The 27,877-nt window shown below is 50.7% G+C and overlaps 1 protein-coding gene across 1 annotated transcript; it reads left to right on the plus strand.

The window, feature by feature from the left end:
* Window positions 1-757: 757 nt before the first annotated feature.
* LOC134934691 (hepatitis A virus cellular receptor 2 homolog) lies at window positions 758-27,465 on the plus strand. Its single transcript, XM_063930064.1, has 5 exons — window positions 758-804; window positions 10,832-10,951; window positions 22,942-23,271; window positions 26,712-27,041; window positions 27,377-27,465. Exons 2-5 carry the CDS (start codon window positions 10,903-10,905, stop codon window positions 27,463-27,465), a joined length of 798 nt encoding a protein of 265 aa, XP_063786134.1. The 5' UTR covers window positions 758-804; window positions 10,832-10,902.
* Window positions 27,466-27,877: the final 412 nt, after the last annotated feature.

A 27,877-nucleotide genomic window follows, 5' to 3' on the forward strand; every position in this document is an offset into this window, starting at 1 on the left:
CGTCATTTTGGATTAAGAGGCAGAGCAAGCTTGTAAGAAGCCGGTGAGAGAGGGGGAGGAGGTACATAGGAAGAGCAAGTATAGCATTTTATAAATTTTTCTATTTTTTATTTTTAACTACAATCAACCGTCAAGTAGCCCAGCATTTGAGGCTCATTTCTGCTCAGGGGGAATTTAAGAGAAAAGGGGGCCTGTGTGCAGTGTCCTTGCGTGTCCCTCCTATTGCCAGTGCAGTTGTAAAGTAGACCCTGGCACTGATGACCATGGCTACATCATACTTACCAACATCACAAGAAGGCAAAGGGGGACTCCCTCGACCGATAAGGGGGTGTGGCTTCACAGGAGTGCCTCAATCGCTAGCCATGACCCCATATTTGTCCCTGATTGCTCTGTGAGCTTCTGGCATGCCCCCAGTCCCTCTGTCTCCCGTGAATAGACTAAGTAGAGAAGCGAGTGACAGGAGCCTCCCAACTGTCCCCACCCCCACTGCGGGATACTGGGGTCTGCGGGTGGACAGCTATACAGTCCCCAAAAAACTGGACTGTCCCGCAAAAATCGGGACAGTTAGGAGGCATGCTGCATCTGTATATCTTGTGTTATGACAGGACCCATTTTATTAGTTTATTTAACCTTTACATATTTAATATAATCTCACTGAGTAAACAAGCTGTGTCAATACCACTGAATTCCGCTGGTGTATGTGGTGTATAAAAGCTGTTACACAGATTGCAAAATGTGCACTTCAGCAATAACACACCATTGTGAGGATCAGATCGCATTCATTCATTCATAACGACATCTCAGGTATGTTTTATTATAAATACTAATAGATTTTTTATTGTATAGCGCTAATCAGGGCCGTAACGAGGTGTGTGCACCGCACATAGCGCTGCAGGGTAGGGGGCGCTGTTGGCAACACTTGTCAATTATCTGTTTTAATTACTTTCACTTGCAGCTTACCTCATTTTTGAAGCCCAGCATCACCATGCCGCCCCTGTTTTTCCCCCAAATCACATATTTTTCTTAATCGCCCTATAGAGGTGCGTACACAAATATGCTAATTAGGAACTACAGCATATAATTGCACTAGACCACAATTGACATAGTAGCTGTGGATAAGTGTTCAAATTTAGGGTAGGATGCACTAAAACAAAATTTCAGTAAAAATAGGATTTTAATACCTACCGGTAAATCCTTTTCTCTTAGTCCGTAGAGGATGCTGGGGACACTTTAAGAACCATGGGGTATAGACGGGATCCGCAGGAGACATGGGCACTTTAAGACTTTAAAAGGGGTGTGAACTGGCTCCTCTTTCTATGCCCCTCCTCCAGACTCCAGTTATAGGAACTGTGCCCAAGGAGACTGACATTTCGAGGAAAAAGGATTTATTTTAATTTAAACTAAGGTGAGATAGATACCAGCTCACACCTCAAGCATGTCGTACAAGATGGCATTCAACCCAACGCATGCAACGGCATGAATAATGACAGCAACAGGCTGCCTATAAACGCAACACAACACGTGTGTAACCATAATTAATAACTGCAGATACAGTACGCACTGGGACGGGCGCCCAGCATCCTCTACGGACTAAGAGAAAAGGATTTACCGGTAGGTATTAAAATCCTATTTTCTCCTACGTCCTAGAGGATGCTGGGGACACTTCAAGAACCATGGGGTTTATACCAGAGCTCAAGAACGGGCGGGAGAGTGCGGATGACTCTGCAGCACCGATTGACCAAACAAGAGGTCTTCCTTAGCCAGGGTATCAAACTTGTAAAACTTTGCAAAAGTGTTTGAACCCGACCACGTAGCTGCTCGGCAAAGCTGTAATGCCGATACCCCCCCGGGCAGCCGCCCAGGATGAGCCCACCTTTCTGGTAGAATGGGCCTTCACCGATTTTGGTAACGGCAATGCAGCCATAGAATGAGCCTGCCGAATCGTATTACAGATCCAGCGTGCACTAGTCTGCTTGGAAGCAGGAGCCCCAATCTTGTTGGGATCATATAGGACAAACAAAGCCTCCGTTTTCCTAATCTGAGCCGTTCTGGCTACATACATTTTCAAAGCTCTGACCACATCTAGAGACTTCGATTCTTATAAGGCGTCAGTAGCCACTGGCACCACAATAGGTTGGATCATGTGAAACGAAGACACCACTTTTGGCAGAAATTGCTGACGAGTTCTCAACTCCGCTCTATCTTCATGGAAGATAAAATAGGGGCTCTTGTGAGACAAAGCCGCCAATTCAGACACCCGCCTTGCAGAGGCCAAGGCCAACAGCATGATCACTTTCCAAGTGACGAATTTCAACTCTACCTTATGTAAAGATTCAAACCAATGAGATTGCAGGTACTGCAACACCACGTTAAGATCCCATGGTGCCACCGGGGGCACAAAGGGAGGTTGGATTTGCAGCACGCCTTTCACGAAAGTCTGAACTTCCGGAAGGGAGGCCAATTCTTTTTGAAAGAAAATTGACGAGGCCGAAATTTGTACTTTAATTGAGTCTAATGTTAGGCCCGCATCCACCCCTGCTTGCAGAAAATGGAGAAAACGGCCTAGCTGAAATTCTTCCGTAGGAGCCTCCTTGGATTCACACCAAGACACACATTTTCTCCAAATACGGTGATAATGTTTTGCCGTTACCTCTTTTCTAGCCTGAAGCAGTGTGGGAATTACTTCACTGGGAATACCCTTTCGGGCTAGGATCTTGCGTTCAACCTCCAAGCCAGCAACAAAGCCGCGGTAAGTCTTAGTACACGCACGGCCCCTGCTGTAACAGATCCTCTCGTAGAGGAAGAGGCCAGGGATCTTCTATGAGCAATTCCTGAAGATCTGGATACCAGGCCCTCCTTGGCCAGTCTGGAACAATGAGGATTGCATGAACCCTTGTTCTTCTTATGATCTTTATCACTTTTGGAATGAGTGGAATCGGAGGGAACACATATACCGACTGAAACACCCATGGCGTCACTAGGGCGTCCACCGCTATTGCTTGAGGGTCCCTTGACCTGGAACAATATCTCGGAAGTTTCTTGTTGAGGCGAGACGCCATCATATCTATTTAAGGAAATCCCCAACGACTTGTCACTTCTGCAAAGACCTCTTGATGAAGACCCCACTCTCCTGGATGGAGATCGTGTCTGCTGAGGAAGTCTGCTTCCCAGTTGTCCACACCTGGAATGAAGACCGCTGACAGAGCGCGTACATGCCTATCCGCCCAGCGGAGAACTTTTGTGGCTTCTGCCATTGCCGCTCTGGTCTTCGTTCTGCCCTGGCGGTTTACGTACGCCACTGCTGTTATGTTGTCCGACTGAATCAAGACGGGCAGATCGCGAAGAAGGTGTTCCGCTTGTAGAAGGCCGTTGTAAATGGCCCTTAGTTTCAGAATGTTTATGTGTAGACAAGCTTCCTGGCTTGACCATTTTCCCTGGAAATTTTCCCCCTGTGTGACTACACCCCAGCCTCGGAGACTTGCATCCGTGGTCACCAGGATCCAGTCCTGGATCCCGAATCTGCGTCCCTCTAGGAGGTGAGAGCTGTGCAGCCACCACAGGAGTGAGATTCTGGTCTTGGAAGACAGGATTATCTGTCGGTGCATGTGCAGATGGGATCCGGACCATTTGTCCAACAGGTCCCACTGAAACACTCTGGCATGGAATCTGCCGAACTGAATGGCCTCATAGGCCGCCACCATCTTCCCAAGCAACCGAGTGCATTGATGAGTCGACACTCTTGCTGGCTTCAGAATCTGTTTGACCAGGTTCTGAATTTCCAGAGCCTTTTCCACTGGAAGAAAAACTCTCTGTAATTCCGTGTCCAGACTCATACCCAAGAACGACAGCCTTGTCGTCAGAACCAACTGTGATTTTGGCAAGTTTAGGAGCCAACCATGTTGTTGCAGAATTGTCAGGGATAGCGTCATGCTCTGCAGTAATTGTTCCTTGGACCTCGCTTTTATGAGGAGATCGTCCAAGTACGGGATAATTCTGACTCCTTGCTTGCGCAAGAGAACTATCATTTCCGCCATAACTTTGGTGAAAACCCTCGGAGCCGTGGACAGACCAAACGGCAACGTCTGAAATTGGTAATGACAATCCTGAACGGCAAACCTCAGGTAAGCCTGATGTGGAGGATATATGGGGACGTGTAAGTAGGCATCCTTTATGTCGACCGACACCATAAAATCCCCTTCCTCCAGACTGGAGATCACTGCTCGGAGAGACTCCATCTTAAATTTTAATTTTCTTAGATAGAAATTGAGGGATTTTAAGTTCAGAATTGGTCTGACCGAGCCGTCCGGCTTCGGGACCACGAACAGGCTCGAGTAAAAGCCTTTTCCCTGTTGTGACGGGGGTACCGTGACAATGACTTGATTTTGACATAGCTTTTGTATAGCACCGCATAACACCTCCCTGCCCTGAAGAGAAACTGGTAAGGCTGATTTGAAAAATCGTCGAGGGGGCACGTCTTGAAATTCCAGCTTGTACCCTTGGGACACTATTTCTAACACCCATGGGTCTAGGGCTGAACGAACCCAGAAATGACTGAAGAGTCGGAGACGTGCCCTCACTAGTGCGGACTCCCGCAGAGGAGTCCCAGCGTCATGCGGTGGATATGGTAGAAGCCGGAGAGGACTTCTGCTCTTGGGAACCTGCCACAGCCGGTGACCTTTTTCCCTTTCCTCTTCCTCTAGAAGCCAGGAAGGAAGACCCTCATCCTCTTTTGTATTTATTGGGCCGAAAGGACTGCATCTGGTAGTGGTGTGTTTTCCTTTGTTGTGCAGGAACATAAGGTAAAAAGGATGACCTACCCGCGGTAGCCGTAGATACCAGGTCAGCGAGGCCGTCACCAAACAAGACACCACCTTTATACGGCAGAGACTCCATAGCCTTCTTAGAGTCAGCATCAGCATTGATGAATCCACAATGCTCTCCTAGCTGAGACTGCCATAGCATTGGCCCTTGATCCCAAAAGGCCAATGTCTCTCGCAGCTTCCTTAAGGTAGGCTGCAGCATCCCTGATATAACCCAGTGTCAAAAGAATGCTATCCCTATCCAGGGTATCTAACTCAGATGACAAGTTATCTGCCCACTTTTCAATAGCGCTACTCACCCACGCCGAAGCAACTGCAGGTCTGAGTAGCGTACCCGTAGTGACATAAATGGATTTCAATGTATTTTCCTGCTTACGATCCGCAGGTTCCTTTAGGGCTGCCATGTCAGGAGACGGAAGCGCCACCTTTCTGGACAGTCGTGATAGAGCTTTGTCCACAGTGGGGGTTGACTACCAATTTTCCCTATCCCCAGAGGGGAACGGATATGCCACCGGAATTCTCTTGGGAATGTGGAACTTCTTGTATTTTCCCAAACCTTTTCAAAAAGAGCGTTCAGTTCATGAGAGGGAGGGAACGTTACCTCAGGTTTCTTTCCTTTAAATATACAGACCCGTATATCAGGAACAGCAGCGTCTTACGTGATATGTAACACGTCTTTTATCGCCACAATCATGTACTGAATGCTTTTAGCCAGTTTTGGATTTAATCTGGCATCACCATAGTCGACACTGGAGTCAGAGTCCGTGTCAGTATCTGTATCTGCTATCTGGGTAAAAGAACGCTTTTGTGACCCCGAGGGGGTCTGAACTTGTGACAACACATCCTCCACGGATTTCTTCCATGCCTGGGTCTGAGACTCAGACTTATCCAATCTCTTATTTAATAGAGCCACATTCGCATTCAAAGCACTCAAAACAGTTACCCAGTCAGGCTTCGGCAGTGCCGACAGGGTCACTCCCACAGTCGTTTCTTTCCCTAATCCAGTCTCCTCCTGGGAAGAGCACTCAGCCTCAGACATGCCGACACACGTGTACCGACACCACAAACACACTGGGCATAGAGGGGACAGACCCACAGTAAAGCCTGTCAGAGAAACACAGAGGGAGTGTGCCAGCTCACAACCCAGCGCCTATCCCAGTTCTGAAACTTTTTATATATTGCCTCAGACCTGTTAGCGCTTTTATATCATCAGTCCAGCACCAAATTAACTGTGCCCCCCCCCCCCCCCCCTGTTTTGCACCCTGTTACTTGTACAGCAGTGTAGGAGGTCAGGACCAGCGTCTCTGCAGCTCTGTGAAGAGAAAATGGCACTGATGAGAGCTGTGAGGGCTAAGCCACGCCCCCTTAATGGCGCGCTTCAACCCTATTTTTTTTAAATTATTTATACTTCATAGCCAGTCTCAAAATGAGGATTTTATGCTGCCCAGGGCCCCCCCCCCTCCCCCCCCCCTCCCCCCCCCCCCCTCCCCCCTCCCCCACGCGCCCTGCACCCGGTAGTGCCGCTGTGTGTGGGGGAAAATGTGCGTTACCTCAAAGCCGTCACTGAAGTCTTCTGATCTTCTTCTACTCACCCTTCTTCTGACTTCTGGCTCTGTAAGGGGGGTGACGGCGGGCTCTGGGAATGAGCATCTAGGCGTACCTAGCGTTCAGACCCTCTGGAGCTAATGGTGTCCTGTAGCCTAAGAAGCAGAGCCTTGAAACTCACAGAAGTAGGTCTGCTTCTCTCCCCTAAGTCCCACGCTGCAGGGAGCCTGTTGCCAGCAGGTCTCCCTGAAAATAATAAACCTAACAAAGTCTTTTTTCAGAGAAACTCAGGAGAGCTCCTCAGTGTGCATCCAGTCTCACTGGGCACAGATTCTAAACTGGAGTCTGGAGGACGGGCATAGAGGGAGGAGCCAGTTCACACCCCTTTTAAAGTCTTAAAGTGCCCATGTCTCCTGCGGATCCAGTCTATACCCCATGAAGTGTCCCAAGCATCCTCTAGGACGTAGGAGAAAACCCTGTTTTTGTTTTGGGGGAGATATGGTGAGAGGTGCCAAAGTACTGGGTCACGGGGTGCAGTGTGGCCACCATCTACAGTAAATACAAACAGTGTCATGACAGAGATAGTACCCTTTCCAGTTGCACCACCTCCTCCCTCCTCACAGTCCTTCTTGCCTGCCCCCTGCTCCATCCACTACAGTGTGTGGCTGGTTACTGTTTGCTGGCCCCTTCTCTGGGACCAGCCCTGTGCCCTTCTCACCTCCAACTTCATATGTTCCTCACCTCTTCCTCCTCAGGTTCCCTTTGTCCTCCCACCCCCTGCCCTCATGGCACCCCCTGACCTCCCGCCATTACCAAATGGGTCCAGCTGAAAGTGTACCCTGTCATTACCGTCCACGCACAGCCTCAGCCAGGGTGTCAAATATGAGTGGACCATGGGCCTTCACCGTCTACATAAAGTCACTCATATGTTAGTTATGTTTTTGTGGCATATTTATTATACACATTTTGTGGGAAATCACCTGAAAATTCAGGGTACCCTTAATATGTAATCCCCAGATAGGAGGTCGGACTGGCGCACAGGTGTACAAAGGAAACCCCCGGTGGGCCCTACTGCCTAGAGGATTTACCCCTTCCTCTAGTGATCAGGTTCCAGATTGTGAACTTGAATTATATATTATACATATGTTACACTAGGTGCTTCATCGAGCCCTACGGGCGCTCTTCACACCGTCGCAAGAGGCTACGCCCCCTTAACCCTTGCATGCCTTTCTGGGGTTCAATATTTGTATTATATGGAGTATTACCTGCATTCCTTTGTTAGTGGTTAAATATTGCACAATGAAATGGCGTGCGATGGTGAAGGAGGCGCAGCCCCTTGCGACGGCGTGAACAGCATTTGCAGGGCACGATGTACAGAATGTAGCAGGTGCGGGGGGACTGCGGATGGGGGAGGGTGTCTGTAGATGCTGCGGGTGGAGAAGGGGCGGATGCGGGGGGGCCCGGATGGGGAAGGGTCGGGAGGTGCTGCGGGTCGGGGAGGGGCAGAGGAGTGGGGGCTGCAGATGGGGGAGGGGTCCGGAAGCACTGCAGGTGGGGGAGGGGCAGGGGTGCCACGGGTGGGGGAGGGGCAGGTGCGGGGATGTTGCGGATGGGTGAAGGGTTCCGGAGGTGCTGTGGGATGGGAAGGGGCGGTGGTGCCGGGGGTGGGGTAGGGGTCCGGAGGCGCTGCGGGTGGGGGAGGGGCAGGTGCAGGTGGTGCGGCGGATGGGGAAGGGGGTCAGGAGGCGCTGCAGGTGGTGGAGGGGCGGGTGCGGGGGTGCCATGGGTGGGTGAGGGGGGGGGACCACGGACGGAGGAGGGTGTCTGCAGATGCTGCAGGTGGAGGGGTGGCAGGTGTGGGGGGAGACATATATGGGGGTGGATGGTGGAGGGGGTCTGGAGGTGCTGTGGGTGGTGGAGGGGCGGGAGAGTGGGAGCCGCGGGTGGTGGAGGGGTCTGGAGGCACAGTGTGTGGGGGAGGGGTTGAGTGCCGCATGTGGTGGAGGGGAAGGTGCGGAGGTGTGGTGCATTGGGGAGGGGTCTGGAGGCGCTGCGGGTACTGTACCTGCCAAAAAGGTATTTGGAGAGTATGCAGTAACAGGGCCAGGACAGGGATGACAGGGTCAGAACAGGGGTGACGGGACCAGGACAGGGGTGACAGGGTCAGAACAGGGGTGACGGGGCCAGGACAGGGGTGACGGGGCCAGGACTGGGGTGACGGGGCCAGGACAGGGGTGACGGGGCAAGGACAGGGGTGACGTGGCAAGGACAGGGGTGACGTGGCAAGGACAGGGGTGATGGGGCCAGGACAGAAATGGCAGGGACAGGATAGGGGTGACAGGGCCAGGGTAGGGGCGGCAGGACCAGGACAGGGGTGACAGGGCCAGGATAGGGTTGACAGGGCAAGCACAGGGGTGACAGGGCCAGGATAGGGGTGACAGGGCCAGGATAAGGGTGAAAGGATAAGGGTGACAGGGCAAGGCCAGGGGTGACAGGGACATGACAGAACACAGGGCATGGGAGAGATTGGTATTAGGGACACAACAGTGGTGACAGACAGATGTGTCTTACCGGAGTCACTGCTGCTGGCTATGGTGGCCAATCCCGGGATCGGCGGGATCCCGGGATTTAGGGCCAAAAATGGCAGGGATTCAATCCCGGGATTGGAAGCTCCAATCCCGGGGATTGAGGGATCAGCATTGAGCGTCCATAGGACGCTCAGACGCTGCCCGGCTTCCTTGTTTCGGCTCCCCAGCGCAGGATTGGCTTCCCTACTGCTGGCTGCTGCTGTTCCACTCCAACCTGTTGGAATCTGCTGTTGGTGGAGACTTGGCATGGCTGACTCTCTCAGGCTGGAGTCCTGCTTCCTCTGCCCGTCCGCATCCCTCCCCCCCACTCCTCAGTCACACACTGCGGACCTCGCGCGGCTGCCGGGCACTGTGGTAAGGGGAGACTGGGAGTAACTGGTTAGCCCCAGGAGACGCTGCGGCTGGAGGGAGGAGGGGGTCGGAGCCTGCAAGCAGCGCGGACTTCTGCAGCGCTGCCCGCCGGCTAAAGTGTGTGAAGGAGCTGAGCGCACCTCACTGCGGGCGGCAGCACTGCAGCTAACGGTGGGGTTGCCGGGGCTGGAGATAACAGAGGCAGTACGGAACCTGCACAGCGGCAGGTGCCCCACAAAACTGCAGCTAAGAAGTGTGGAGTGTGCCAGAAAGTGACGCTCCTCCGCGCCAGAGAGCCCCTGCTGAGTATGCTGATGTGGATGGTCAAGCACACAGTGAGCCGGTGCCCGTCTGTCTGTATGGCATACCCCCTCACACACCCCCATACCTCCCAACTGTCCCGATTTTCGCGGGACAGTCCCATTTTTTGGGTCTGTCTCGCTGTCCCACCCGCGGGCCGCAGTGTCCCGCCGTGGGGGGGGGGGGGGGGGGGGCAGTTGGGAAGCTCCTGTACTCGCTGTTCTGCTTAGCAGAGCAGCGGTGAATAGACGCACAGCGTCTATTTATGGAGACAGAGGGAGGGAGGCATCAGGGGGTACGGATTAAAGGGGGGGTCTGGCAGCAGAGCCGGATTAAGGGGAGAGTGGCCCGCGGGGTTTTAGGGGGCCCCCCGGCTGGAGTAGCTCTGTCCCAGCTCTGAAGCTCCCCCGTCCTACCAGCAACAGCAGCAGCATTGTGCTACAGTCAGCACACACTGCTGCGTGTTGGCAGGTCTGTGGTGTTGCAGGGAGGCAGCAGCCTCCCTGCTTTCTTCTGCCTGTGCGGGTGTGCAGGGGGGAGCGACCACCCCCTCTGGATTTACCCCTAGCTGAGGGGCCAAAATCCCATAAAAAAAACCCCCAACTCCTGGAATTTGCATAAGGGGGCATGGCCCCGTGATTAGGCCATGCCCCCGAACCCGCAGCAGGCACAGCAATGAGATAGGGCCCCCCTGTCTCAAGTGCCCTGGGCCCCCCGGACTCATAATCCGCCCCTGGGGGCATGCCAGCAGCTCACAGAGCGCTGGGCATGCCTCCTCACTGACGAAAACGGGAGCATGGCTCGCGATCGTGGGTCCTCCTGCGAAGCCATGCCCCTTTTTGCCGCGCGTGTGTCCCTCCTTCTGCCTGAAGTAAGCTGGGAGGTATGCACCCGTCTGCCTGAAGAAAGCTGGGAGGTATGCACCCCTGCCTGTGCCATGCCCATACCATCTGCTTCTGCTCCTAGTGTCCTATAGATTTGCCCAGATCTGTGACTCATTTGTCTAACTCCGCCCAGTGTTGTGACTCCGCCCAGCATTAGCAAATGAGGCACAAAGTCACAGATCTGAGCTAATATATAGGAGATTATACTGCACAGGGCTATGGTGTATTTTCTTCAGTGCATTGGAGTTAATTGATATGTTACATTATCATGCATGCACTAGCAGTATTCATCACAAGATGGTATTGTTTTTTTCCTCACATGTCCTTCTGCTTATTCTTCCAGATAAATATCACCACCTCTCATCACTGGAATTGGCTGTTTTACCATCAGCATCCTCCAGAGACTTACACAAGATGCGGGTGTTAATCCTATGGTTGTCTGTTCTCATGTGCTTATCTCCAGGTACGTAGTGTAGATCTAAATAAACACACACACACACACACACACACACACGTATATGTATATTGTAAGAACCTGCTTACAAAGAATGACTCTTCACACCGATTAGTTCAGTCAGATGGCTTCTTAACTCATCCCAAATGTTATAACAGCACATTTGTTTATATGAGGTGGCTTCTTGGCACTAGCTATGCTCCACCAGCTCTAGCTATCATCTGGCTGCTAGTCAGCATCAGAAGCCCCACCCACAGGATTCCACAATCCTATTTTCTCTGACGTCCTAAGTGGATGCTGGGACAACGTAAGGACCATGGGGAATAGTGGCTCCGCAGGAGACTGGGCACAACTAAAGAAAGCTTTAGGACTACCTGGTGTGCACTGGCTCCTCCCACTATGACCCTCCTCCAGACCCCAGTTAGAATCTTGTGCCCGGCTGAGCTGGATGCACACTAGGGGCTCTCCTGAGCTCCTAGAAAGAAAGTATATTTTAGGTTTTTTATTTTACAGTGAGATCTGCTGGCAACAGACTCACTGCAGCGAGGGACTAAGGGGAGAAGAAGCGAACCTACCTAACTGGTGGTAGCTTGGGCTTCTTAGGCTACTGGACACCATTAGCTCCAGAGGGATCGACCACAGGACCCGACCTCGATGTTCGGTCCCGGAGCCGCGCCGCCGGCCCCCTTACAGAGCCAGAAGCAAGAAGTGTTCCGGAAAATCGGCGGCAGAAGACTTCTGTCTTCAACAAGGTAGCGCACAGCACTGCAGCTGTGCGCCATTGCTCCTCATGCACACCTCACACTCCGGTCACTGATGGGTGCAGGGCGCTGGGGGGGGGGGCGCCCTGAGGGCAATATAATACACCTTGGCTGGCAAATCATCACAATATATAGTTCCAGGGCTATATATGTGATAAATTACCCCTGCCAGAATCCATGAAAAAAGCGGGAGAAAAGTCCGCCGAAAAAGGGGCGGGGCTATCTCCCTCAGCACACTGGCGCCATTTTTTCTTCACAGTGCAGCTGGAAGACAGCTCCCCAGGCTCTCCCCTGTAGTTTTCAGGCTCAAAGGGTTAAAAAGAGAGGGGGGGCACTAAATTTAGGCGCAATATGTGTATACAAGCAGCTATTGGGGGAAAAATCACTCAGTTATAGTGTTAATCCCTGCATTATATAGCGCTCTGGTGTGTGCTGGCATACTCTCTCTCTGTCTCCCCAAAGGACTTTGTGGGGTCCTGTCCTCAGTCAGAGCATTCCCTGTGTGTGTGCGGTGTGTCGGTACGGCTGTGTCGACATGTTGGATGAGGAAGGTTACGTGGAGGCGGAGCAGAGGCCGATAAATGGGATGTCGCCCCCTGTGGGGCCGACACCAGAGTGGATGGATAGGTGGAAGGTATAAACCGACAATGTCAACTCCTTACATAAAAGGCTGGATGACGTAACAGCTGTGGGACAGCCGGCTTCTCTGCCTGCGCCTGCCCAGGCGTCTCAAAGGCCATCAGGGGCTCAAAAAACGCCCGTTACCTCAGATGGCAGACACAGATGTCGGCACGGAGTCTGACTCCAGTGTCGACGAGGTTGAGACATATACACAATCCACTAGGAACATCCGTTGCATGATCTCGGCAATAAAAAATGTGTTACACGTTTCTGACATGAACCCAAGTACCACATAAAAGGGGTTTTATGTTTGGGGAGAAAAATCAGCCAGTGTTTTGTTCCCCCATCAGATGAGTGAATGAAGTGTGTAAAGAGCGTGGGTTCCTCCGATAAGAAAATGGTAATTTCTAAAAAGTTACTGCTGGCGTACCCTTTCCCGCCAGAGGATAGGTCACGTTGGGAGATATCCCCTAGGATAAGGCGCTCACACGTTTGTCAAAAAAAGGTGGCACTGCCGTCTTGGGATACGGCCACTTTGAAGGAGCCTGGAGATAAAAAGCAGGAGACTATCCTGAGTCTGTATATACACACTCAGGTACTATACTGAGACCTGCATTTGCCTCAGCATAAATAGTGCTGCTGCAGCGTGGTCTGATACCCTGTCAGATAATATTAATACCCTAGACAGGGATAATATTTTGCTAACATTGAGCATATTAAAGACGTTGTCTTATATATGAAGGATGCACAGAGGGATATTTGCCGGCTGGCATCCAAAAATTAATGCAATGTCCATTCTGCCAGGAGGGTATTAGAGACCCGGCAGTGGACAGGTGATGCTGCCTTTAAAAGGCACATGGAGATTCTGCCTTATAAGGGTGAGGAATTGTTTGGGGATGGTCTCTGGGACCTCGTATCCACAGCAACAGCTGGGAAGAAATTTTTTTACCTCAGGTTTCCTCACAGCCTAAGAAAGCACCGTATTTTCAGGTACAGTCCTTTCGGCTTCAGAAAAGTAAGCGGGTCAAAGGCGCTTCCTTTCTGCACAGAGACAAGGGAAGAAGGAAAAAGCTGCACCAGACAGTCAGTTCCCAGGATCAAAAATCTTCCCCCGCTTCCTCTGAGTCCACCGCATGACGCTGGGGCTCCACAGGTGGAGACAGGTGCGGTGGGGGCGCGTCTCCGGAACTTCAGGGACCAGTGGGCTTGCCCACAGGTGGATCCCTAGGTTCTGCAAGTAGTATCATAGGGATACAGGCTGGAGTTCGAGGCGACTCCCCCTCGCCGTTACCTCACATCAGCCTTGCCTGCTGCCCTCGGAGAAAGGGAGGTAGTACTGGCGGCAATTCACAAGCTGTACTTCCAGCAGGTGAAATCAAGGTACCCCTCCTTCAACAAGGCCGGGGTTACTATTCCAAAATGTTGTGGTACCGAAACCAGACGGTTCGGTGAGACCCATTCTAAAATTGAAATCCTTGAACACTTATATACGAAGGTTCAAGTTCAAAATGGAATCGCTCAGGGCGATTATTGCAAGCCTGGAGAATTTCATGGTATCACTGGACATCAAGGATGCTTACCTGCATGTCCCTATTTACCCTCTTCACCAGGAGTACCTCAAAATTGTGGTACAGGATTGTCATTACCAATTCCAGACGTTGCCGTTGGTCTGTCCCCGGCACTGAGGGTATTTACCAAGGTAATGGCCGAAATAATTATCTCCTTATAAAGGCGAGGTCCAGGGAGCAGTTGTTCGTCGGAGTAGCACTATCTCGGGAAGTGCTACAACAGCACGGCTGGATTCTGAATATTCCAAAGTCGCAGCTGGTTCCTACGACGCGTCTACTGTTCCTGGGTATGGTTCTGGACACAGAACGGGATAAAAAGGGTTTCTCCTGGAGGAGAAGTCCAAGGAGTTGTCGTCTCTAGACAGAGACCTCCTAATACAAATACAGGTGTCGGTGCATCAATGCACGCGAGCCCTGGGAAAGATAGTAGCCTCTTACGAAGAAATTCCATTCGTCAGGTCCCATGCAAGGATCTTCCAGTGGGATCTGTTGGACAAGTGGTCCGGGTCGCATCTTCAGATGCATCGGCGGATAACCCTGTCTCCAAGGGCCAGGGTGTCGCTGTTGTGGTGGCTGCAGAGTGCTCATCTTCTGGGGGCGGCAGATTCGGCATACAGGACTGGGTCCTGGTGACCACGGATGCCAGCCTTCGAGGCTGGGGGGCAGTCACACAGGGAAGAAACTTCCAAGGACTATGGAAAAGTCAGGAGACTTCCCTACACAAACATATTCTGGAACTAAGGGTCATTTACAAGGCCCTAAGTCAGGCTAGACCCCTGCTTCAACACCGGGCGGTGCTGATCCAGTCAGACAACATCACGGCGGTCGCTCATGTAAACCGACAGGGCGGAACAAGAAGCAGGATGGCGATGGCAGAAGCCACAAGGATTCTCCGATGGGTGGAAAATCATGTGTTAGCACTGTCAGCAGTGTTCATTCCCGGAGTGGACAACTGGGAAGCAGACTTTCTCAGCAGACACGACCTCCACCCGGGAGAGTGGGGACTTCATCCAGAAGTCTTCCAAATGATTGTACACCGTTGGGAAAGGCCACAGGTGGACATGATGGCGTCCCGCCTTAACAAAAAGCTACAAAGATATTGCGCCAGGTCAAGGGACCCTCAGGCGATAGCTGTGGACGCTCTGGTAACACCGTGGGTGTACCAGTCGGTGTATGTGTTCTCTTCTCTGCCTCTCTTACCCAGGGTAATGAGAATAATAAGAAGGAGAGGAGTAAGAACTATACTCATTGTTCCGGATTGGCCAAGAAGAGCTTGGTACCCAGAACTCCAAGAAATGATCTCAGGGGACCCATGGCCTCTGCTGCTAAGACAGGACCTGCTGCAGCAGGGGGCCTGTCTGTTCCAAGACGTACCGCGGCTGCGTTTGACGGCATGGCGGTTGAACGCCGGATCCTGAAGGAAAAGGGCATTCCGGAGGAAGTTATCCCTACGCTAATTAAAGCTAGGAAAGAAGTGAATGCAAACCATTATCACCGCATATGGCGGAAATATGTTGCGTGCTGTGAGGCCAGGAAGGCCCCAAAGGTGGAATTTCAGCTAGGTCGATTTCTGCACTTCCTACAGTCGGGGGTGACTATGGGCCTAAAATTGGGTTCCATTACGGTCCAGATTTCGGTTCTATCGATTTTCTTCCAAAATAGAACTGGCTTCACTGTCTGAAGTTCAGACTTTTATTAAGGGAGTGCTGCATAGTCAGCCCCCGTTTGTGCCTCCAGTGGCACCGTGGGATCTCAACATGGTGTTGGATTTCCTGAAGTCGCATTGGGTTGAGCCACTTAAATCCGTGGAGCTACAATACCTCACGTGGAAAGTGGTCATGCTGTTGGCCTTGGCGTCGGCCGGGCGTGTATCAGAATTGGCGGCTTTGTCATACAAAAGCCCTTATCTGATTTTTTATATGGATAAGGCGGAATTGAGGACTCGTTCCCAATTCCTTCCTAAGGTGGTATCAGTTTTTCATGTGAACCAACCTATTGTGGTGCCTGCGGCTACTTGGGACTTGGAGGATTCCAAGTTACTGGACGTAGTCGGGGCCCTGAAAAGTATATGTTTCCAGGACGGCTGGAGTCAGGAAAACTGACTCGCTATTTATCCTGTATGCACCCAACAAGCTGGGTGCTCCTGCTTCTAAGCAGACTATTACTCGCTGGATCTGTAGCACGATTCAACTTGCACATTCTGCGGCTGGACTGCCGCACCCTAAATCTGTAAAAGCCCATTTCACGAGGAAAGTGGGCTCTTCTTAGGCGGCTGCCCGAGGGGTCTCGGCTTTACAAATTTGCCGAGCTGTTACTTGGTCGGGTTCAAACATTTTTGCAAGAGTCTACAAGTTTGATACCCTGGCTGAGGAGAACCTAGAGTTTGCTCATTCGGTGCTGCAGAGTCATCCTCACTCTCCCGCCCGTTTGGGAGCTTTGGTATAATCCCCGTGGTCCTTACGGAGTCCCAGCATCCACTTAGGACGTCAGAGAAAATAAGATTTTACTCACCGGTAAATCTATTTCTCGTAGTCCGTAGTGGATGCTGGGCGCCCATCCCAAGTGCGGATTGTCTGCAATACTTGTTTATAGTTATTGCCTAACTAAAGGGTTATTGTTGAGCCATCTGTTGAGAGGCTCAGTTATATTTCATACTGTTAACTGGGTATAGTATCACGAGTTATACGGTGTGATTGGCAGGGCCGGACTGGGACTAAAAATAGGCCCTGGCATTTTTGAAGCACACAGGCCCAACTCTGTGACTCCTCCCCTTACTATTCCTGACTCCTCCCACTTATTAGTCTATGTTCTTACAAATATAATTAATATTCTAACAACATACAGGCGTACATCATTCTCTATAAAAATATACACAACCAGTGGTTGAAGTGGAAATTTTTAAGTGGGGGGCGTGGCCACTCAAAGGGGGCGTGGCCTTCAGTGTAGTTTACCACACCATACACCCCATATACGCATTATGCACCACAATAGTAGGACCCCTTATACTATCTAGTACTGCTGCCCCTTTCACATTATACCACACAGTATGAGCCAAAATTCACATTACAGCACCCGGTATGAGCCGAAATTTACATTATATGCCCCCGATAGTGCAGTGCCAGGTATACAAATGCCCCCACAGTGCCAGGTATACAAATGCCCCCACAGTGCCAGGTATACAAATGCCCCCACAGTGCCAGGTATACAGATGCCCCCATAGTGCCAGGTATACAGATGCCCCCACAGTGCCAGGTATACAGATGCCCCCACAGTGCCAGGTATACAGATGCCCCCACAGTGCCAGGTAAACAATTGCCCCCACAGTGACAGGTAAACAATTGCCCCCACAGTGCCAGGTATACAAATGCCCCCCCAGTGCCAGGTATACAAATGCCCCCCCCAGTGCCAGGTATACAAATGCCCCCCCCCCAGTGCCAGGTATACAAATGCCCCCACAGTGCCAGATCCACAAATGCCCCCACAGTGCCAGGTATACAAATGCCCCCACAGTGCCAGGTATACAGATGCCCCCACAGTGCAAGGTATACAGATGCCCCCACAGTGCCATGTATACAGATTCCCCACAGTGCCAGGTAAACAATTGCCCCCACAGTGCAAGGTATACAAACGCCCCACAGTGCCAGCCAATTGCCCCCACAGTGCCAGGTATACAGATGCCCCCACAGTGCCAGGTATACAAATGCCCCCACAGTGCCAGGTAAACAATTGCCCCCACAGTGACTGGTAAACAATTGCCCCCACAGTGCCAGGTATACAAATGCCCCCACAGTGCCAGATCCACAAATGCCCCCACAGTGCCAGGTATACAAATGCCCCCACAGTGCCAGGTATACAGATGCCCCCACAGTGCAAGGTATACAGATGCCCCCACAGTGCCATGTATACAGATGCCCCCACAGTGCCATGAGTACAGATGCCCCCACAGTGCCAGGTAAACAATTGCCCCCACAGTGCAAGGTATACAAATGCCCCACAGTGCCAGCCAATTGCCCCCACAGTGCCAGGTATACAAATGCCCCACAGTGCCAGCCAATTGCCCCCACAGTGCAAGGTATACAAATGCCCCCACAGTGCCAGGTATACAGATGCCCCCACAGTGCAAGGTATACAGATGCCCCCACAGTGCCATGTATACAGATGCCCCCACAGTGCCAGGTAAACAATTGCCCCCACAGTGCCAGGTATACAAATGCCCCACAGTGCCAGCCAATTGCCCCCACAGTGCCAGGTATACAATTGCCCCCACAGCAGCCAGTGCTGCAGCTGCTTACCACTGCTGCTGCTGCTGCTCCTCCTCTTCCTCCGGGCTGTGAGGGACGGGGGTGAGAGTGCCGGGCGCCCGCCAGCGCGGCTGCTGTGTCTGGCACGGCAGCGTATAGCGTTCAAAGCAGCCGCCGGTTCGTGAGCCAATCAGAGCTCGTGGACCGGCGGCTTCTGATTGGCTGCCGGTCCGCGAGCTCTGATTGGCTCACGAACCGGCGGCTGCTTTGAAGTCCGCTATACGCGCCGCGCCAGACACAGCCGTGCTGGCGGGCGCCCGGCGCTCTCACCCCCGTCCCTCACAGCTCTCCAATCCTGACAGCTGAGACGCGCTGCCGCCGGACTGAGCGGCAGCGCGTCTCAGTGACCGCTGGACCGGCCCACGTGGCCATCGGCCCTTCCTGCATTTGCCAGAAGTGCCAGATGGCCAGTCCGGCCCTGGTGATTGGCGTGGCTGGTATGAGTCTTACCCGGGATTCAAAATCCTTCCTTGTTGTGTCAGCTCTTCCGGGCACAGTATCCTAACTGAGGTCTGGAGGAGGGTCATAGTGGGAGGAGCCAGTGCACACCAGGTAGTCCTAAAGCTTTCTTTAGTTGTGCCCAGTCTCCTGCGAAGCCGCTATTCCCCATGGTCCTTACAGAGTCGCAGCATCCACTACGGACTACGAGAAATAGATTTACCGGTGAGTAAAATCTTATTATCCTTTCACACCCAGGCAGTGCAGCTGTGTGTAAAACCTTCCTGTATACTTAACCCTGTCTGCCCCTTGCCCTAGGAAGTGAGTCCTGTCCTGGACCTCAGAATGTGAAAAGGTTCCCTCTATGACACAACAGGCGCCCTTCTAGGTCATATAAATCCAAATATATAGTATCACAGGTGGCAGTGCCAGATCCACAATTGCCAGGTATGCAAATACCCCCACAGTGTCAGGTATACAAATGCCCCCACAGTGCCAGGTATACAAATGCCCCCACAGTGCCAAATCCACAAATGCCCCCACAGTGCCAGGTATACAAATGCCCCCACAGTGCCAGATCCACAAATGCCCCCACAGAGCCAGATCCACAAATGCCCCCACAGTGCCAAATCCACTAATGCCCCCACAGTGCCAGGTATACAAATGCCCCCTCAGTGCCAAATCCACAAATGCCCCCACAGTGCCAGGTATACAAATGCCCCACAGTGCCAGGTATACAAATGCCCCCACAGTGCCCCCCCACCCCACTGTGCTGCTTCGTGTCTCGGGTGTCAGAACAGGGAGGAGAGCGCGGCTATGTCGGGCGGCGTGTAGGACTTCAAACCAGCCGCTGGTTCGTGATCCAATCAGAGCTCGCGGACCAGCAGTGGCAGCTCCTGATTGGCTGCCGGTCCGCGAGCTCTGACTGGCTCACGTACTGGCGGTTAGTTTGAGATCTTACCTGCCACCGGACATGTAGCTGCTCTCTCCTCCCTGCCCTGACACCTGAGACATGCTGCCGCTGGACTGAGCGGTGGCGTGTCTCACTGACACAAGCGGGTGGGCTGGACAAGCAGCTTTGCGGGCCTTATACGGCCTGCTGGCCGGAGGTTCCCCACCCCTGGTCTACATGATGAATGTGAACACATTATGACCATATCAACATTCCCATGTTGACATGATGAATCTCAACTTTATGACTGTCGACATATCTTATATATATATATATAGAGTAGCTGGAGTACCCGGCGTTGCCCGGGATTTTAAGAATGTCTGTTTACAAAAATAAATGTCAATATTAAACACACAGTATAAATAACACTGTAGATAGTGAATACCCGTGCTTCGCTACGGGATGAGGATGGTAAATTAGAATGATAGTTGTTCGTTAATTTACATTGGGTGGAGATCTAGTATATAGGCATATCTTGCTTCCCTGATGCACTTTGTGTAGTGGCCTGACCCATTTTTGGTTCCCTAAGGGACCCTGCTCTTCCCACTATACAACTCTGTCTGTGGCTCCCTGCTGCCTCCATTCCCCTCCTCACATCATGTCATTGCCCCCGTCACATGCAGCCCTCTCCTTACTGACACATCACTCATCTCCTGATACACTCTGTACTGCTGGGGTCCCTGCTCCTTCCACTATATAACTCTCAGTCTGTGGCTTCCTGCTGCCTCCATTCCCCTCCTCACATCATGTCACTGCCCCTGTCACATGCAGCCCTGTCCTCACTGACGCATCACTCATCTCCTGATATACTCTGTGCTGCTGGGGACCCTGCTCCTCCCACTATATAACTCTCAATCTGTGGCTTCCTGCTGCCTCCATTCCCCTCCTCACATCATGTCATTGCCCCCGTCACATGCAGCCCTGTCCTTACTGACACATCACTCATCTCCTGATATACTCTGTGCTGCTGGGGACCCTGCTCCTCCCACTATATAACTCTCAGTCTGTGGCTTCCTGCTGCCTCCATTCCCCTCCTCACATCATGTCATTGCCCCCGTCACATGCAGCCCTGTCCTCACTGACACATCACGCATCTCCTGATACACTCAGTGCTGCTGGGGACCCTGCTCCTTCCACTATATAACTCTCAGTCTGTGGCTTCCTGCTGCCTCCATGTCCCTCCTCACATCATGTCATTGCCCCCGTCACATGCAGCCCTGTCCTTACTGACACATCACTCATCTCCTGATATACTCTGTGCTGCTGGGGACCCTGCTCCTTCCACTATACAACTCTCAGTCTGTGGCTTCCTGCTGCCTCCATGTCCTTCCTCACATCATGTCATTGCCCCCGTCACATGCAGCCCTGTCCTTACTGACACATCATTCATCTCCTGATATACCGCTGAAAGAAAAAAAAATGAATAAATGTATACTGCTCCTGATACCGAACGCTGCAGACCTCCGCCGGTGCCGCTCCTCTCCTCGGATCTATGGGAGAGACATCAGGACGTCTCTCCCATAGCACAGCATAGACACTAGAGGTCAATTATGACCCCTAGCGTCTGTGCCAGTCCCACAATGCTGTGCGGTGCGCGATGACGTCATCGCGCACCGCACAGCAAAGGTCCTCTCCAGGAAGGGAAACTAGACGGGTAGCGTCTAGTTCCCTTCACAGAGGGGGACCAGAGCGGGGGACACTGCGGCAGCGGGGGGCACAGTAGCTGATCTTGCCATGGTGCGGCGCCCTCTGGATGGCGCTGGCGCCCTCCGGAAGGCGGCGCCCCGGGCAAAAGTCCTGCTTGCCCGTGGCAAGATCCGCTACTGCACATGCAGCCCTGTCATCACTGACATATCATGCATGTCCTGATATACTCTGTGCTGCTGGCCCACCCCTAGGGGTGCTAGTGGTGTGTTACCCCAACAGTGTTTGTTCCCAGAGTGTAAGTCAGATGTGTACCAAGTTTGGTGCAAATTGCTTCAGGCCTTCCACAGTTATGCTGTCTACTGACATACTCTGTGCTGCTGTCCCACCCCTAGGGGTGGTAGGGGTTTCTGACCCCCACAATGTTTGTTTCCAGAGTGTAAGGCATATGTGTACCAATTTTTGAGTACATAGCTCCAGCAATTCCGGCGTTATGCTGTCTCCTGATATACTCTGTGCTGCTGTCTCCCCTCCTAGGGGTGCTAAGGATTTCAAATTGTTTTAGTTTCCTCCGCAGTGTTTTAATACGCTCGTATGTAAAATTTCACGATCTTCGCTTGTAAACTGTGGATTTGTAGAGAAAGGCAGAAGGACAAATTTTCGCTTTTATATAGTAGATAATATTTTCAGGTTCGCTTAACTTGCATGAACAATGAAGTAAGGGCAACACCAGGCAAATCAGAACAGGACGGTCCCAAACCGCTCATATAGACTTAGGTGTAGGGGTCTTTAGAAAAATATTATATTAGTAATAATTCATATTATTTGCCTTAAGGCAGCCTGAACCATTTTATTAGCTCTTATGTGAAAAACATTTTATTCTTAGTCGTCTTTAAAAGGTGAAGGGTCATCTAACCTAATCTCTTTAAATGAAGGAATTATGGTGGTAATTCCGAGTTAATTGCTAGCTGTTTTCGGTCGCTGTGCAGCGATGAAGCAAAAAAACGGCACTTCTGCGCATGCGTATGTGGCGCAATGCGCATGCGCGACGTACTATTACAATGAACTATGTCGTTTCACACAAGGTCTAGCGAAGCTTTTCAGTCGTACTGCTGGCCGCAGAGTAATTGACATGAAGTGGGCATTTCTGGGTGTCAACTGACCGTTTTCAGGGAGTGTTCGAAAAAACGCAGTCGTGCCAGGAAAAAAGCAGGCGTGGATGGGAGAACGCAGGGCGCGTTTGTAACGTCAAAACAGGAACTGAACAGTCTGAAGTGATCGCAAGCGCTGAGTAGGTTGTGAGCTACTCTAGAACTGCACAAACAATCTCTGTAGCCGCTCTGCGATCCTTTCGTTCGCACTTCTGCTAAGCTAAAATACACTCCTAGTGGGAGGCGGCATAGCGTGTGCGAGGCTGTTAAAAACCACCTATATCTTATAGAAAAGTTTCTCTCCTACCCACAACGCATACCGGCCCAGTGACTAACAGTAGCCAAGACATGACTTACCTAGAAGACAGACCTGCACACACACGGCATGATGTAGCAGTGACTTCTACCCAATACAATTAAACTGAAAAATGTATGAGAAATGCGTAGGGTTCTGTGGGAAACGCATTGCTAAAATGCTGCTGAGGTTACGTCACTTGCAGTTTCATTGACACATCATAGTTTCATCTTATCTTAATTGTAATAACTGTCTTTTTCCCCATCAGCCCTGATATCGGCTTATCGTGTAACGGCGTTAGAGGGTGACAAAGTGGTTTTACCATGCACATATCCTTGGATATTCAACATCTCCGTGTGCTGGGGCAGAGGAGACTGTTCTGTCGGCTGTGACAATCCAATCGCCAGGGTTAATGAAGGAAAAGTGTCTTGGCTAGAATCTGACAGATACACTTTCCTAGGACCCACAGGAATAGGCGTAGTGTCCCTCACCATTGCTGACGTAACACTGGCTGATGCTGGGACTTACTGCTGCTTTGCGAAGATTATAAAATATGACGCTGAACCGAAGACAGAGGTATCTGTAGACATACAGCCAGGTAAGTCCCTTCTTTCCTTCTCACTGATCCCCATACAGTACCCTACATATGTAGCTACGTATTTACAAAACACTTTTTCAAACAAGCTGTAGGTACGGATGGAAGCCATAATTCCTGGCTTGATGGGAATAGTTTTTCCATTCGATGCTGGGATTGCAATGTTTGGCAACAATCGTCCAGCTCCTTCTGATGCCCATCCGATAGTGCTTAGCTTCAGTGCATCAGGGATAGTGTCAGCAGCATAACACGTGTTGCGCATTGTTAACTGCGCACATGCACCACATAATCACAGACGGTTAAATCATTAATGTAACCTTGTGATGTTTAATGACAGCATCACCATCACCATTTGATGGCCACCCTGATCTCACAAAAGATGGATCTTGTTTATTGAAAACAGAGATAATCAGACAAATTGGGTAAGTACAATGCGTTGGGTATAGAATCCTAGCAGTCGGAATGCCGGCGGTTCTAAAACTGACCCCGGCATCCCGACTGTTTGAAAAGCCGACAGGGGTGCGTGTGCAGCTGTTCATGTGTATATGGGCAGTCTGCAATTGCATTCAATGGTGTACGCGCAATTTGCAGATATCTATAGGTCACGTCTGCATTTCAACTTGCGCCGGACTCAGAATCAGTCCCATGGTGGCCCAAAGTGGTAATTGTTGCCGTTCCATTGATATTTAGTTACACTGAAACAACTGATCGCCTCATAACATGTTTCAGCTAATAATTCTGTTTTCTCCACAACATAAAACAACTTTTTGAGTGGCTCTATGGGCGACACAGTGACCCTACCCTGCAAATACAATGCTGAGATGTGTTTGTCACGCTCGGCTTGAGTTGAGGATCTGACGACTGACAATTGACTGAGGGAGCAGCTTTCGGCAAAGGAAGGAAACGAGGTGGCTGAATGTAGTTCTTACTCATGGATTGAAGAGTTGGCCCAAAGATGAAGAGGGTTAGGCAATAAGGACAATGAACGAGAACGATACACTGAAGAAAGATTAATTCAGTTTTAGTGAGACCTCAATCATACACAACGACTAGGAGATAAGCCCGAGCGAGTTCTGAAGAACGAAATGTTTGTGACTTGTAGACGGTGCTGGAGAATACTGAATGGAGAAGTGACTTGTGATTTGTGAATGATGCTGAAGAACACTAAATGAAGAGATGACCTGTGATTTGTAAACGATGCTGAAGAACACTGAATGAAGAAATGACTTGTGATTTGTAAACAATGCTGAAGAGCACTGGATGAAGGGATGACTTGTTATTTGTGAATGATGCTGAAGAACACTAAATGAAGAGATGACCTGTGATTTGTAAACGATGCTGAAGAACACTGAATGAAGAAATGACTTGTGATTTGTAAACAATGCTGAAGAGCACTGGATGAAGGGATGACTTAAAGAACGATGTTGAAGAGAGGATCGCTGTGAGCACCGACAGCAAACAGAGACCCTCTACCAGAGAGAGGACCCAGCAGTTAAACCACAAGAGCAGATGGACTGGGAGCAAAGGACTGCGATAACAGAACTAACCACCGGGCGGCCTCCACAGAACCAGGATACCATAGCACAGCATAGACACTAGAGGTCAATTATGACCCCTAGCGTCTGTGCCAGTCCCACAATGCTGTGCGGTGCGCGATGACGTCATCGCGCACCGCACATCAAAGGTCCTCTCCAGGAAGGGAAACTAGACGGGTAGCGTCTAGTTCCCTTCACAGCGGAGGACCAGAGCGGGGGACACTGCGGCAGCGGGGGGCACAGTAGCGGATCTTGCCATGGTGCGGCGCCTTCCGGATGGCGCTGGCGCCCTCCGGAAGGCGGCGCCCCGGGCAAAAGTCCTGCTTGCCCGTGGCAAGATCCGCTACTGCACATGCAGCCCTGTCATCACTGACATATCATGCATGTCCTGATATACTCTGTGCTGCTGGCCCACCCCTAGGGGTGCTAGTGGTGTGTTACCCCCACAGTGTTTGTTCCCAGAGTGTAAGTCATATGTGTACCAAGTTTGGTGCAAATTGCTTCAGGCCTTCCACAGTTATGCTGTCTACTGACATACTCTGTGCTGCTGTCCCACCCCTAGGGGTGGTAGGGGTTTCTGACCCCCACAATGTTTGTTTCCAGAGTGTAAGGCATATGTGTACCAATTTTTGAGTACATTGCTCCAGCAATTCCGGCGTTATGCTGTCTCCTGATATACTCTGTGCTGCTGTCTCCCCTCCTAGGGGTGCTAAGGATTTCAAATTGTTTTAGTTTCCTCCGCAGTGTTTTAATACGCTCGTATGTAAAATTTCACGATCTTCGCTTGTAAACTGTGGATTTGTAGAGAAAGGCAGAAGGACAAATTTTCGCTTTTATATAGTAGATAATATTCTCAGGTTCGCTTAACTTGCATGAACAATGAAGTGAGGGCAACACCAGGCAAATCAGAACAGGACGGTCCCAAACCGCTCATATAGACTTAGGTGTAGGGGTCTTTAGAAAAATATTATATTAGTAATAATTCATATTATTTGCCTTAAGGCAGCCTGAACCATTTTATGAGCTCTTATGTGAAAAACATTTTATTCTTAGTCGTCTTTAAAAGGTGAAGGGTCATCTAACCTAATCTCTTTAAATGAAGGAATGATGGTGGTCATTCCGTGTTGATTGCTAGTTGTTTTCAGTCGCTGTGCAGCGATGAAGCAAAAAAATGGCATTTCTGTGCATGCGTATGTGGTGCAATGCGCACGTGCCACGTACTATTACAATGAACTATGTAGTTTCACACAAGATCTAGCGAAGCTTTTCAGTCGCACTGCTGGCCGCAGAGTGATTGGCATGAATGGGGCGTTTCTGGGTGTCAACTGACCGTTTTCAGGGAGTGTTCGAAAAAACGCAGGCGTGCCAGGAAAAATGCAGGCGTGGCTGGGAGAACGCAGGGCGTGTTTGTGACGTCAAAACAGGAACTGAACAGTCTGAAGTGATCGCAAGCGCTGAGTAGATTTTGAGCTACGCAGAAACTGCACAAAAAACTTTGTAGCCGCTCTGCGATCCTTTCGTTCGCACTTCTGCTAAGCTAAAATACACTCCCAGTGGGAGGCGGCAAAGCGTTTGCGCGGCTGTTAAAAACGGCTAGCAAGCGAACAACTCGGAATGACCACCTATATCTTATAGAAAAGTTTCTCTCCTACCCACAACGCATACCGGCCCAGTGACTAACAGTAGCCAAGACATGACTTACCTAGAAGACAGACCTGCACACACACGGCATAATGTAGCAGTGACTTCTACCCAATACAATTAAACTGAAAAATGTATGAGAAATGCGTAGGGTTCTGTGGGAAACGCATTGCTAAAATGCTGCTGAGGTTACGTCACTTGCAGTTTCATTGACACATCATAGTTTCATCTTATCTTAATTGTAATAACTGTCTTTTTCCCCATCAGCCCTGATATCGGCTTATCGTGTAACGGCGTTAGAGGGCGAGAAAGTGGTTTTACCATGCACATATCCTTGGATATTCAACATCTCCGTGTGCTGGGGCAGAGGAGACTGTTCTGTCGGCTGTGACAATCCAATCGCCAGGGTTAATGAAGGAAAAGTGTCTTGGCTAGAATCTGACAGATACACTTTCCTAGGATCCACAGAAATAGGAGTAGTGTCCCTCACCATTGCTGACGTAACACTGGCTGATGCTGGGACTTACTGCTGCTTTGCGAAGATTATAAAATATGACGCTGAACCGAAGACAGAGGTATCTGTAGACATACAGCCAGGTAAGTCCCTTCTTCCCTTCTCATTGATCCCCATACAAGTACCCTACATATGTAGCTACGTATTTACAAAACACTTTTTCAAACAAGCTGTAGGTACGGATGGAAGCCATAATTCCTGGCTTGATGGGAATAGTTTTTCCATTCGATGCTGGAATTGCAATGTTTGGCAACAATCGTCCAGCTCCTTCTGATGCCCATCCGATAGTGCTTAGCTTCAGTGCATCAGGGATAGTGTCAGCAGCATAACACTTGTTGTGCATTGTTAACTGCGCACATGCACTACATAATCACAGACGGTTAAACCATTAATGTAACCTTGTGATGTTTAATGACAGCATCACCATCACCATTTGATGGCCACCCCGATCTCACAAAAGATGGATCTTGTTTATTGAAAACAGAGATAATCAGACAAATTGGGTAAGTACAATGCGTTGGGTATGGGATCCTGGCAGTCGGAATGCCGGCGGTTCTAAAACTGACCCCGGCATCCCGACTGTTTGAAAAGCCGACAGGGGTGCGTGTGCAGCTGTTCATGTGTATATGGGCTGTCTGCAATTGCATTCAATGGTGTACGCGCAATTTGCAGATATCTGTAGGTCACGTCTGCATTTCAACTTGCGCCGGACTCAGAATCAGTCCCATGGTGGTCCAAAGTGGTAATTGTTGCCGTTCCATTGATATTTAGTTACACTGAAACAACTGATCGCCTCATAACATGTTTCAGCTAATAATTCTGTTTTCTCCACAACATAAAACAACTTTTTGAGTGGCTCTATGGGCGACACAGTGACCCTACCCTGCAAATACATTGCTGAGATGTGTTTGTCACGCTC

This window comes from Pseudophryne corroboree, chromosome 6 (assembly GCF_028390025.1).
Source record: "Pseudophryne corroboree isolate aPseCor3 chromosome 6, aPseCor3.hap2, whole genome shotgun sequence".
Lineage (NCBI taxonomy): Eukaryota > Metazoa > Chordata > Amphibia > Anura > Myobatrachidae > Pseudophryne > Pseudophryne corroboree.